This window comes from Suricata suricatta, chromosome X (genome assembly GCF_006229205.1).
Source record: "Suricata suricatta isolate VVHF042 chromosome X, meerkat_22Aug2017_6uvM2_HiC, whole genome shotgun sequence".
NCBI classification, from domain to species: Eukaryota; Metazoa; Chordata; class Mammalia; order Carnivora; family Herpestidae; genus Suricata; species Suricata suricatta.
In genome coordinates, this window is record NC_043717.1 from 99,524,552 (window position 1) to 99,537,889 (window position 13,338).

Below are 13,338 nucleotides of genomic sequence, written 5' to 3' on the forward strand. Positions count from 1 at the left end.
GCATGCTCTACCAACTGAACTGGCCAGGTGGCCCCCATGATCTTCAGAAATTTGAAGATTACTAGTCAGATATTGTGCAGATTTATACCTCAGCCTTGGTCTATTATGCTTTCTTATAATACTTATTTCCATTAATATTGTGACGGCACATATTGATTCATGCCATCAGGGCTGGTGGAATGACGGAAATGTATCTTGGTTAAGTACATGGACTCTATAGTCAGCATACCTAGGTTGCTGACTGGCTGAAACAGTTGGTGGAACATGTGACTCTTGCTCTCTGGGTGGTGAGTTCGAGCCCCATGTTGGGCACAGAGATTAAAAAAAAAGATCTGGGACCCCTGGGTGCCTCTGTCAGTTAAGCATCCAACTTGGGCTCAGGTCATGACCTTGTGGTACGTGAGTTCGAGCCCCAGGTCTGGCTCCGTGCTGACAGCTCAGAGCCTGGAGCCTGCTTCGGATTCTGTGTTTCCCCTCTCTGTGCCCCTACCCTGCTCATGCTATGTCTTCCTCTGTCTCTCAAAAATAAATAAACGTTAGAAATTTGGTCTTAGGACCCATGTAATCAACTCTTCCTTCTTGGCCTCAATTCCCAAGAAGCTTACACCCAACTTTATATAAAAAAATTTATAAACAAAACCAAAATCTGGTTCTACCAGGTAGTACATACAGGGTGTGGCTGCTTGAAGGTTTCTCCTAAATACTGTTCTTGGAAAAACAATTTTCTTTACAGCTCACTTGCATCTGTCTTCCCTCTTCACCTCCCCAGGAGTCAGTAGAAACATCTTCCTGGAACAAGATTTCCTTGCTAATGGCCACTGACCTTCCAGGCTTGCCTGGAACTTTCCTAGCGTCAGCACTCAAAAGTTCCATGGCCCGGAAGACCTTCCAGCTTCCAGCTGAGAGGGTGTGGTGTGAGGAGAAGGGTCGTCGAAGGTGCCCACATCTTTCCTAATTCCTGCAACCTGTAAATCCATGGCGTTAACCTGGAAAAGGGATGTTGCAGATGTGACGTAAGGATCTCCAGATGGAGAGATTATCCTGGCTTAATCCACATGGGCCCAATGTAATCACAGAGGGAATGCAGTGGTGTCAGACTCCAGAGATGTGACCGTGGAAACTGAGAGCATAGAGACTGGAAGATGGACCGGGAAGAGATCACGAGACAAAGACTCACGTACCATCTGAAAGCCGGAAAAGGCCAGGGGGCAGATCTCCCCTAGGGGCTTCGAGGAAAAACACGTATCGGTATGAGGATTTACAGAATTCTAGGAGAAGAGACTTGTGTTAGAGAAAAAAAGAAACATGTGGCTCTGCCAGACTGTGGGACACTGCTGTGTGACTGCCGATGCTGCATCTGTTGAATGGAGACGCGTTAGCGCCTACTTCCGGGGGCTGTTGGAATTATTAAGGGCCTGACTCTAGGTAAGGCCATGGGAAAGGTGCCCGGCACGTAGCAAGTGCTGCTTAAGTGTTAATACGAGGCGTTGTGATTTTAGTGGCTTTATTGGTAGGAAATATGTCCTGGCAAGTTGATCAAGAGGCCAAAGCAGCAGTGTAAACATCCTGTAGCCTCCCCACATGAAGAGCCAGGGTCAAAGACCTTCTGGGCCACCCCGAGGCGCACCGTTCCCTTCCCCTCCCCCCCACCCGTGGCTCCTAGCACTTGCAGCGTGTCTTCGGCTCACTAGGTCCACATGTGAGGATCCGGGCCCATGTCTCTCTGCCCCGAGTTGTTGGGAGAACATGTTAAATGAATTTTATAAGTTGTGAAATAATTCAGCCCCTGTTTTTCTGACAACTATTCCCAGCAATCAGGCCTTCAGGCCTCATTGGTATGTGCCCAGCACATCAGCCCTAGACACAGTTACCAGATAACCATAGTGATAAACTTGGCCCCTAACCTTTGCATGTGCACTTCTTGTTGAAGGGGCCAAACCCCTCAGACGCTCACAATACTTACTTTATTGGCCAGTCCTGGGCGGACTAGGCAGGGAGGCAGCTCCCCACCGGGCTTGATGATGGAAGGGAAGGGACGAAGCTTGCACGGACAGACTAAATCCAAGGGGACTGAAAGACTCCGCACCATAGCCACATCTATGAAAATTTGGTAAATGACAACTGCTCCTTAAAAAGACCAGCGCAATAAAACTCCCCTTGATATAAAACCAGCAATGACTTCATTGAAGACATCTTACAGGTGAGGACAGGATGGAGGAAAATGGCTCTGAGCGCATAGCTAGGACTTTAAGCCAAGCCTCACTTGCAAACACAGCACATTTCCCACTCACCAAGGCCTGAAACTAACAGAACACTGTATGTGAACTATAGTGGCATTCAAATAAAACATAAGGATTAAAAAAAAGGAAATTCACTAAATGTAGCTCAAGGACTTAACGTGATTAAAAGGCTACAAGACTTCTGTTTCAAAATGTAACACAACCAGCTCCCATGGAAAAATGTTAGTTTCTTAGTATGGGTAACAGTGGCGTTTTTGTAAGAAAGAGTCCATTCACAAGGTCTTAGATGCAGGAATGTGGGGAGGGAAGAGAGGGAGGAGGGAGGGAGGGAGGGGGATGTGCGCGCGCGCACACACACATACACATCTTTGACCATATTTCTAGTTCCTGTAAAATTGCTGTAGGTTTGGATTCTTAAGAATCAAACGATTTCAAAGAGATGGAGACACACACCGTATGTTACCCCACGTCCAATGTGTGACCACCAAGCACGCACTGGTACGCTTTCAGGAGGTATTTGCTGATTGGGCTAAACTTTTACCGATGCAGACACCGGCTCATTCACAACTCCCACAAAGACCATAACCCACCCAAATGAGGTGGTACATAGGAACAGGCAGAGAGAAAATTAAAAAGTGATTTCCCATCGCCAAACTGCTTCCATGATTTTATGTCAAACTGAGACCATTCCAAAAAAGAGGCGAAAATAGCAATCATATCATACCAAAGTTTATTGATACATCAAACAAAAATTTCTGTAATGAAAAAGGCAAGTTGCATTCATAAAAGATGGCATTCACAGTCATTATAGAAAGCAACGACGTGGATGTAAAAAATCGCTTAAGTGAAAAATGTAATATTGCAGTCCCATTTTGCAAGCTGAAAAGTGGCTTGGTTAATACTTGCATAAAATCTGCACATTGATATACTGCATGTTATTAAAAAATTCCATCACTAAATTATTATGAATCTTGCAAATTTCGGCTCACACGTACACTGCTGCTGGTGTAGATGTTGTAGGTATGGAATTCATGGTTTACAGTTTTGTAGTTTACACCTTCAAACAATGGACAACACTTGTGAAACTTACAAGGACATCTTGATAGTTTAAGGTTGTTCAGATGATGGGTATATGGTCCTGCTATTACATTTTCCCCCTTTCTCTGACACAAAATAAGGTGGGTAGATCACACCGAGAACTACCGGAGGACGGCTTACTTCAAGTCCTTACATCTGTTGATCCCTGCTAGCCATTTGTTAGCTCATTAATAAAATACCTTTCACAAAGGAAAGTCAGGTCCCTCTCAAGGATCTAGGCCATGATCATCGCCATCGTGAATTTGAGCTGCAGTGTCACGAGTCGCTGAGACAGGACCTTAAGTCCCCCTTAGTCACCCTTCTTCCTGGCTGCAAGGAATGTGCCACGCCACCAGTTCTGTCCTCTTCCCTGCACTTTCTGATCAGGTCACTCTGCAGTGGTCTGCATTACATGAGCCTCTCTCTAAATTGTGGGTCTGTCATGTGTATTCACATTCTGTACAGTACTTCTCTAAGGCGACAGCACGGCGACAAGCAGAACAAGAACGAGAACAAGAAAAAACATCTAAAGCTTCCTGGGTCTGATTTGTAAGCTCTTTGGAATAGGCGAAGTATACAGAGTTTGTTTTCAGCAGATTACCTCAAACACAGACTACCAGAACACGGCACACACAGGTAAGCTGTCAATGACATCTAACGGAAGCCTCAAAACTAATACTGATAGAGGAGAACAAATGAAATCACGTAAAAGGGTCATAATGACGGCATGGCTTCCAATAACTGGAATTATCTCCTTCCTGGAATTTAAGAAAAATGACACCTAAACGTGGAACATGACACCTATATGGAAAAATCAAATGTGCCATATGGACCATATAAATACACTGGTATAGATTGAGCTCAACACTTTGCTAAACCACGGTACAATAGAAACACTCATAATAGTATGGGCATGCCTCAAAGACAACCAAAAATGGAAATTGGTATGAAAACACTTTTTTAAAAAAGTAATCTCTACGCCCGACACGGGGCTCAAACGCACGACCTAAAGATCTCAGAGTTGTGCGCTCTATGGACTGAGCCAGCCAGGTGCTTCTGGAAACACCTTTTAAGAGCCCATTTCAACCTAGTAGTCAAATGTAACCCATTTTCATTCAAAAAGATGTGTTTAATTTTGACATCTAATAAAAGATATTTCACATTTATTTTTATGTGTTAAGTGAAGCGAGGAGGCTATAGCCTCCTTCTTGTCCAGAAAGTCGAGGACTTCACCAAGGCGAACCTCACGGTTTAGAGTTAGACCATCACCTAACCATGTTTGCTACGAGAAAACATTCACGTTCAGAGTCATGGCTTTTCAGGCTGAATCACGGTCATGGGACGGATCCCTCCTTCCCAAATTGACGAGTTCAAAAAAAGTGCTGCACATACGCACAAACGCAGTCTCTTTCAAAAACTACCCATTAACAGCTGGAAATAAGCTATTTTTCACCTCTCTACAAAAATTATAAAAGACTGACATTCAGATGGCTCTTGTTTTATGTAACTATGGTTTTGCCTATCCCACCTCAAATCCCAGTAAAGCGAATATTGAAAAAACCTGTTGTATCTTAACTCTTTTGACAGGCTATTTTGAAAATAATCTAGTAGACATACATCCATGAGGTGGGGTTTAATTCAGAGGAATAAAAATAAAATAAGTAATTTTTTTGATTCTCACAAAAATATCCAGGATTAACATTCTTTCCAAGTAAGGGCTCAAGGTTATTTTTTTGGCAAGGATATTCTAGGAAGACAGAATTAGCATGTGGGTGAACAGAAAGGATTAACTATTCTGATGCACTGATACCACTTAGTCTTCTTGTATTTTCAAGTATTCCTTTCATGTGTTTGAAGAAAAAAATAATTTAAGATTATCATTCAGCAGGAACAAGAAATGTGATCCAAACAGCCTATTTCTTCTGCCAGGCAAAAAAAAGTAATAATAGCAGAATCTAGTCATTCCCATTGTAGGACTTCTACTTTATACTATTATATTTAAATCCATTCACAGAGTTCATGGGTTAACAGAGCACCCACTTGGTACTTAGAGTAGTCTAGCTAAAGCCAGAAATTCTAATTAGTCTTGCTTTCAACTTTCGTGTGATTTGTAACTTAGAGCATTGGCCATCATGGCTACTTACAATGACTGTAAATGCTTACGAGAGTCATTTGGTATTGTGGTGGACATTTATTCTGAACCCTAGACATAAGAGAGGGGTTTAATTTGTTGCATATTGAATATCCTGAGATGACAGCTTTTTGTAGTTGTTTCTTCTTTTTTAGCTGTAACCGCTGTCAATATGCTTGTAGGACAATAACATAGGCAGTTCAAGATTCGGATTCTGAAAAATTTAAAACATACAGAGTTAAAAAGTTTATCTGAACAATCGCACCAAGCCATCTGTTTAGCATTTTCAAAAATAAATCAAGTAGTACATTTTGTTACGAGAGTAAAGGAATTATCTTTAAGTGCCAAGTTTTATTCACATGCAGCGGAAGAAAGAGCGACACAGTACCCGGGGTGTCATCGTTGCTTCATTGGTTGGCTGGGTAGATTCAGACTTGCTTTTTGCTTTTGGATTGCTCCAGGGCTCTCAATCATCCTTACCACTAGGAGCACCTAGCACAGGCAGTGCTTACTTAGCTCAGCAAGAGCTGTTCCTCCCTCTGGCCTGGGAGCTGAAAATAGGGACGTTTTATTCATCTATCTCCAGCCCCCAATGCCGCGTCCGGCACACAGCACACACTCAGGCCGTGGTGAACTAATGCACGGATTACGGTTTTTCAGGGTGTGTACATTTTGACGGAGGAAGTCTGAAGATCTGTCTATTCAGTTTTGAAAAACTGTCATAAAACTATTTTTCCTTTACTGAAAGAAACCGGATTCTTCCCCATCGTGCCGAATTTTCTTTTTGGAAGATAACGTATCTATGAGTTAACTGAAGATTCTGTTTTTCTTTTCATCATGTTTTTGGAAAAGGAACCAAAGAAACTTCTCTCATAAATCTGTTGATTCTTCTCTGTCCTCTCAACATTAGCCAATGTTCTTCCGGAAACAGGGTGTGGGAGGCCAACTGATCACAGAGTATAAATCAGGTATATTGAGACGTGTGAGCCTTAGGTCTTGGGAAGGGGCCTAACTTTCACTGTCCACTCTACAACCCAGCCTCTTAAAACCCAACTAATGGGAGGCCTTCAGGGGTACACGATCTTTTTCCCACCTCAGTGCACTTTCCTGGCCATGATGGGACCAGAAGTCCCCTGGAATACTGTCAGTTGGCAGGGTCGTGGTGACTGACTCTAACCAAGATAAGGTTGCCATTCGCATTGAGAACTTAGAAAAGCGGTCACCCTCAGTTCCCTTATCGAGGGACAAACTCAGTGGCCTAAGCTCATTGCCAGATTTTTTCCTAAGAGGAGAAATAATGCTACACAAAGAGGTATTCTTGAAGGAAGTACCTACGTTAAAAATAAAATGATGGTTTTCAAAACAGAAAACTCCCTCACTCTCTGCACTAGGCGTTGTAGGACTAAGGCCCTGGAGAGGCCAAAAGCGCAAGCAGCATCTCCTACCCAGCCCGGTCTCCCAAACACGGACCAAGCTAAAGACAGCAATCCAGGGGGATACACAATGAGCTGGCAACAGCAGGGCTAAAATGTCCCATACAGCTTAGGACAAGGCTATCTGGGACAAAAATGTCAAAAGCTTTGAACGCTACTGGGAAGCGGATTCATTACGTTCGGAAGATCTAAGCAGGCGAGTTGCTCAAAATGGGGAAGAGGATGTCTGCTGGGGGATGGCAAACAAGTCTGTGTCCGAAATGGCCGCGCAGATGCAGGCTGGGATAAACTGTAGGACACAGAAGACCCCAAGTATGCACTCCACTGGTTTCCCTTTTATTCTTTGCGGGAGGGTAGGGGGAGTTGATGGCTGATGAAGAACAGAATGGGCCCAAGAGGACTCCGGATGGTCAGCTCCAAAGACAAGTGAGACAAGACGATTCTGATGACCACGGGCCTTTATGTGTGCGTGAGAGACAGCCCTGCCCTAAGCCGTATAAGGTTTTTTCCAAGCTGATGAGCATGGAAACCTCATTCATTAATTACTCAAAATCCCTATGGGTGGCGGACAAAAGACCTCTAAAGGTCTGGGGTGATGGAGGCCCCTGCAGTGAGTGGGAAAGAGGAAACGCACAGAGGAGTCGCCCTGACTTCTAGGACACCTCCCAGGTCACAGCAATTCCTCCCCACTCGTTTTGGAGGGTAAATGAGATGATCGGCCATAAAACGAACTTAGTCATTTTCGGAAAAACGAACTATGAAGCATTCTGTATAATCAGGTTAGCATCCCCCTGAATAGCTAGGAAAGATTTTCCCTCTATCTCGGAAAGTGGAAACATCTAGCTTGAATAAAACTTGACATTCAAAAGGTGATTAGGTTGGGTCATTAATTTGGGGGGGATCAGACATTTACGAGTACATTAAGTGTATACCTACAAACACACAGACACAGCACATGGAAGTACAGACACACCGAATTATTTTCACATAAGTCCCAAGAGAACATGCAATGCTAAATCGACTTGGCATTATACAGATGCAATTTTGGAATATTTCTTTTCAGGTTTTGGAATGATTTTGAGTCAAGATTGTTATGTCCTCATCAGGATCGATGAGCACTTTCACGTGACGGCACCGCCGCAAGTTGCCCCTCACAAATCAGATGTGTTTTATTACCCTCCAGCTCTGCAAAAGGCGTATGATTTTATTTGGGGCCTTAACAAATTGAAAATATCGATCCCCCCCCCATATTCCAAGGAATGCATCTTTATATTTTTGTAAAGAGTAAGTATAAAGTTCACCACACCAACAGCAGAGAAAATTTAGAGTGATCTTTTCATTTTTTTGTCTTTATAATGCTGTTAATCTGTTTCTTGAAAGCCAGCCCGCTCATTGACCACTAGGTACCTGTTATAATATATTAGATTCGTCTGAGAATGTTCGTAAAAGAAGAGGTCTGACTGAAGGTCTGGCGGATAATGAGTCAGATGCCCTTTTACAGCTCAGATTTGTCTGTAACAGTGAGGTAAAGATACTTAAAGCGTTTGAAGCCTGGTTAACCTACCTGGTGATAAACACGCAGAAGAAAAAGAATCATTTCCTACAGACTACTCTTTTGGCCAAAAGTACAAACGATTACACTACAGCAGACATGTAACATCTCAACGAATACACTTAAAGACCAAAGGAAGTCTCCAACTCGAACTGAACTGTTTCCATGGGAGAAGTGTACAGATATTAGTAGTATACGGCAAACTAGGGGTTTTGAAATGACACTGGTAGGTTATGCGGGAGATGAATCAATATGGTTTGATTAGTAAACCTTACCATCCTTTTGGTGAACACCTCTGAGAGTTGGGCCGGTGCTGGGAGTGTATCAAACAAAGAGAAATTGGTACCAAACAGTCCTGTCTTCGTGAACACATTAGCCCTAGCACGCGTGGCTTCCGCGGTGCGCACCGGGAATCAGTGGGGCTAGAGGGTTACAGTCCACGTGTTTTGAAAATCACCTCCTCTCCAGTGTGATCATGTGAGGAGGTGAACAAATGATTAAAGGAAAATGACAAAATACCCTTAAGTATCAATAGAAGATGGGGAAATGAGCACGGAGAAGTAATTTTTTTCATAAAGAGTCAGAAAATGGGGTCAAGCAAATGAGAATGCAGGCAAGTTGGTACATTAAGAAAGGAAATCACCTTATTCACTCCAAGAGAAACTGTGATTGCTGGAAGTTTGAGAAAGCATGAAGATAGTAGATGTTCCTGAGGAAGGGAGGCGTTTCGTTACCTTGTTCACAATTGCACAAAAGGGTGGAAAATTGCAGTAGAAAAAAGAGAGATGCAGAAACCAAAAAAAAAAAAAAAAAAAAAAAAAAAGTAAATATTCTCTGAAATGTAAGACATTTAAAAAGAAACCTGGAGAATTCGAAGTCGAAATGACATGTTAGTTTTGAAGGCATTACTTTCTGAAGTAATAGTAGAGTTAGAGTTAGGAACAGTCTGTTATATGTGCAAACTACTATTTTCTCTGTATTAACAATTTAAATTTGTTTTGTTAGTGGGAAGATTGACTATTGTGAATAATCTTAAAATATGCATCTCATTAAAATATGGCTTATTTCTGCTCGTTAACTCACTGACCTACATTGTTCGAAATCCACTGGTCAGAGAGCTATGTCCAACTGCTGTTAAGCTGGGGCGCGTTACAAACCTAGCAAAACTAACACAGTGGGAACACATTCGGTGAAACCACGCTTCGCTCCCGTTTACTGCCAGACCAATGTTTAGCTTCTCTTATTCTAACATCATTTCTCAAAAAGAAATTTTTATTTTTAACTAATCTCTGCACCCGCCATGGGGCTCAAACTCACAACCCTGAGAACAGGAGTCACACATTCTACTGACTGAGCCAGCCAGGCGCCCCGCTTCTCAGGCAATTTGATTGGTTTTCTTTTTTTTCTTACAGAGACCTCCTTAGCACGGTAGGCTAAAGGGCTATGAATTTCTCCTTTAAAATGCCTAGAAAAAGTAAAAATTGATAATACCTGAAAGTTAAATCAGAAAACCTAACATGTTATTGCTTTTCCTTCTTGTTCTCTGCTTAGAGTTGGAAGCTAATTCGCAGCCTTGGTTTTGGCACTGAAGCAAAACCAAAGATGAGTGGGCTGCCCTGGGGATCAGTTGAGTAATTCTGCTAATCTAGATGACCCATATTATCTACTTAGCGACTAAGAAAGTAGGTCTAAAAAAGAAACCAGCTAAAGTATCATATGCATCTAACAGCATCTAATAAACAATTAAACTCTTAAAGGCAAATACTTTGACTTATTCATATATGTCTGAACATAGCTCTATTTTTTTCCTGTTCGTATTTTACCTGAAATAAAGTTGGTGACATGTTGGCAACATGCAAATTCCCAATGGATAAGGCTAGAGAAATAAATATATCATTTCTGAGGAGAAAAATTTTAAACTGTCCTGTCTTCCATTTTGTGGGCAAAAGTCCCATAACAAGAGTTGCATGACACCGAGTCCCCGCCCCCATGTTTAATATGCAAGCCTATTTATTTATTTAAAACTGCAACTCTAAGCACAGTTTAGTGCACTCAAAACCTAATATCCAACCGTCAGAGGTAAAAGTGTTTCTATGAGGCAGAAATTTTAGGGGTTCATAGATTAGGCCACTTTATAAAGGAAAGAGAAAGGGATGTGAAAAGTAGAGAAGGCAGGAGAGAGCATGGAAAGAGTATCTAAAGCAATCAAAAACCAAGATAGCCAGCGACTGGTGGAAGGTGGAAGGAAGGGAGCGAATGAGCTAGAAGAGTATGAAATTTTCACACTCCTCCGCAGTCATCTAGAGAGCTTTGACGCGGCTCAGGCTCGCTGAGCAGTACGGCAAAGCGGCCAATGCATAAAGGTCCATCTCAAGAGCCACAACATTAGGATTCAACTTTTAGCCTGATCCAATCAACAGGGCTATTCCCCTTAGAAGTCATGGCAGAATGGGGCCCTGTCAGCATGGTGACAGTAATCAGCCTCGGCCCCGCCATTACTAGGAAGATAAAGTGTATTCTCCAAAATTTGCAAAGTGCTTTCTCTGGGGACTTTGCTCACGCTGCTGATGTTCTTCCTTTTCCCGTCTTGGCTCTGACAGAGCTCCTATGTAATAAGAGTATAATTTCTTGTTGTTTGTGCAGACATCCCATGCTAGGCATGGCCGTGGTGCTAGGGCCATCCCCATTAGATTATAGCGTGCCAGGGTCTAATAAGTAAGGTCAAGCCTCCCTTGACAGTGGTGGTTTGCTTGGGGAGACTTTCATCAAGATATGCAGGAGGGTGCTCCATCGGAAGTGGGGAGTGGTAGCTACTACTTGGCCTGAAAGGTCAGGTGTTAGTTTGCGGGTTATGGGAGAGCCCAACAATTGTGCTTAGAGGAGACACAACTTGTTGAAGCACCAGGAACCCTAACCTTGAAATTTCCTTTGAGGTGTCATCTTGCTGGTCCTTTGTTCCGTGCTCAGGGGCAGTTTTATCATATTCTGTCAGCAGCGTGGGGATGTAGTTTTGTCAGGTTAGAAGCTAAAGAAAAACCTTATGGTCCTTGACGATGGGTATTTGGGCTCAGAAAGTCGCTACGCTGCTGAAAGGACAGCTGAGGAATGGGTAGCTGCAACTAACCTATGGGTTCAAAAACTGAGGGAACTATTTTCAAAGAAAGCGGGACTCTTTCGCACGCCACCGTTGGCAGTGACTTGGAGCAGCTCGGATGTGTGACAACACACATGGACTCCACTATTCTGTTTCACACCTGCTCATCCAAGTGTCACGTGTAAGTCCCCTTTAAAACTGCACCTGAGTGGCAGGTAGCTTGTTCAAGGCCTTGAGGACCTCCCTTGATTCGTCCCTGAAGGACTGCCACCTGGTACAGCGGCTAACGGAGAGTGGACCGTCAGGCAACGTGTGTCGAGTTGAATGGAATCCAACAGAAGGCTGCTTCTGTAATTGTTCAATGTAAATGGCTTAGCTTCTTTTTCAAATGCCAGAGACATTTTTACCACCTGAGGCTGAGTTCCCTTCTGAGAAGAGCCGCCAGGACCCCTGGGAGCACGGCATTGGCTATGGGTCCAAAGAGTCCACCATGCTTACTGGCTGAAGTCAGGGGGGGATCTTCCAGCTCTGGGCAGGGACATGCATGTTACCCCATCGGGGAGCCTGGCAGGCGTGAGGCTGACCCAGTGGAAAAGAATCTTTTGCCACTCTTTAAAGTGAAGCCAATGCCTTAGCAAGGGATAGTATGCTGAGTAGGAAGTCACCCAGAATGTCAGGCTGTTAGTGACTAAGAAGCTCTTCCCCCTTTATCTTAAAAGTGGCCTCTGCTTGTCTGGCGTGGCCCAACAGGGTGTCCTGTAAACACACCTGACTCACCAGAATAGCCAGGGCTATGTTTCAGTGGGCCTTTATGCATTCATACGCACTACTTTTGCTCTTGCGTTTTCTCACGCGGGGGAAAAAAAAGAGGCAGTGCTGCTGAGTGCCCACGACTTTTTGTTGCATCTGCAACTCTCAAAATCCCATAGAGTCTGAAAAAACATTTGGCCTTTCAGACGCTGGATGGAAAGAGAGATGTTCATCAGTAGGCGGTTGAACACATGTTCTGGTTCAATGAAGAGAGGAATCAATGAATGAATGACTGAATGAATGAAGGTGATTCTGGAAATCTCCCTGGCTGTTCTAGCACACCAGCATGCCAAGCCATAGCACAGGCACTAGAAACCCTTGTGTCGTGGGCATGACCCCTGGCAAAGAAACTGCATGCTTTGTATCACCCCTCTGTTTAATGGCCATTAATTTATATAAAATCACCTCCAGCCTGTGTCTAAGTTTTGTTTGGTTTGGTTTGGTTTTAAAGAAAGGGTCTAAGGAAGAGGAGAGCGGTGAGGGGTTGGAAGGTTCTGACTTCCGAGGGCTTTGTATACTCTTTAGAGCATCAAGTTAGGTGTGAGCCAGTAGTTAGTGGGAGCTCCACCGGCCCAGCTAAGACGAATTCTCTAATATAACATGACTGCAAACCATTGCTTACATGACATTTGTTATCTGGCTTGATGGAAATTGCTGCTCGAGCCATTTTGGGAAAAACCTGTTACAGAAAGCAGTTTTACCCCGGTCCAACGGATGTTAAGGCACACTCAGACAAGTCCATGCTTCTACTGGGAGGGTTAGAGAGTGGACTAGGCTACTGTTACTGTGCCCAGTGCCGCCCACGAGGCACATGGGGGCAGGGAGTTAAGACCAGTTCTGACCACCTAACCGTCCGGTGGTTGGCTCTGTATACCAAGATTTGATGGGGCTTAGGCCACTGACAGTCTACTGCTTCTGACTGGGGCTAATACCGACCTGCTGATCAGGAAGGTCATCTTCAATGCCTCTAGTCACTAAAGATTTTCTCACTATAATCATTT

At 43.6% G+C, this 13,338-nt stretch overlaps 1 protein-coding gene across 1 annotated transcript in view; it reads right to left on the bottom strand.

The window, feature by feature from the left end:
- Positions 1-2,947: 2,947 nt before the first annotated feature.
- ATP11C (ATPase phospholipid transporting 11C) overlaps positions 2,948-13,338 on the bottom strand; it is a 94,088-nt gene continuing 83,697 nt past the window's right edge. The window contains exon 29 of the mRNA XM_029929709.1: positions 2,948-5,662. Within this exon, the coding sequence (XP_029785569.1) occupies positions 5,600-5,662 (63 nt within the window). The 3' untranslated portion in view covers positions 2,948-5,599. The remainder of the gene's footprint in view (positions 5,663-13,338) is intronic.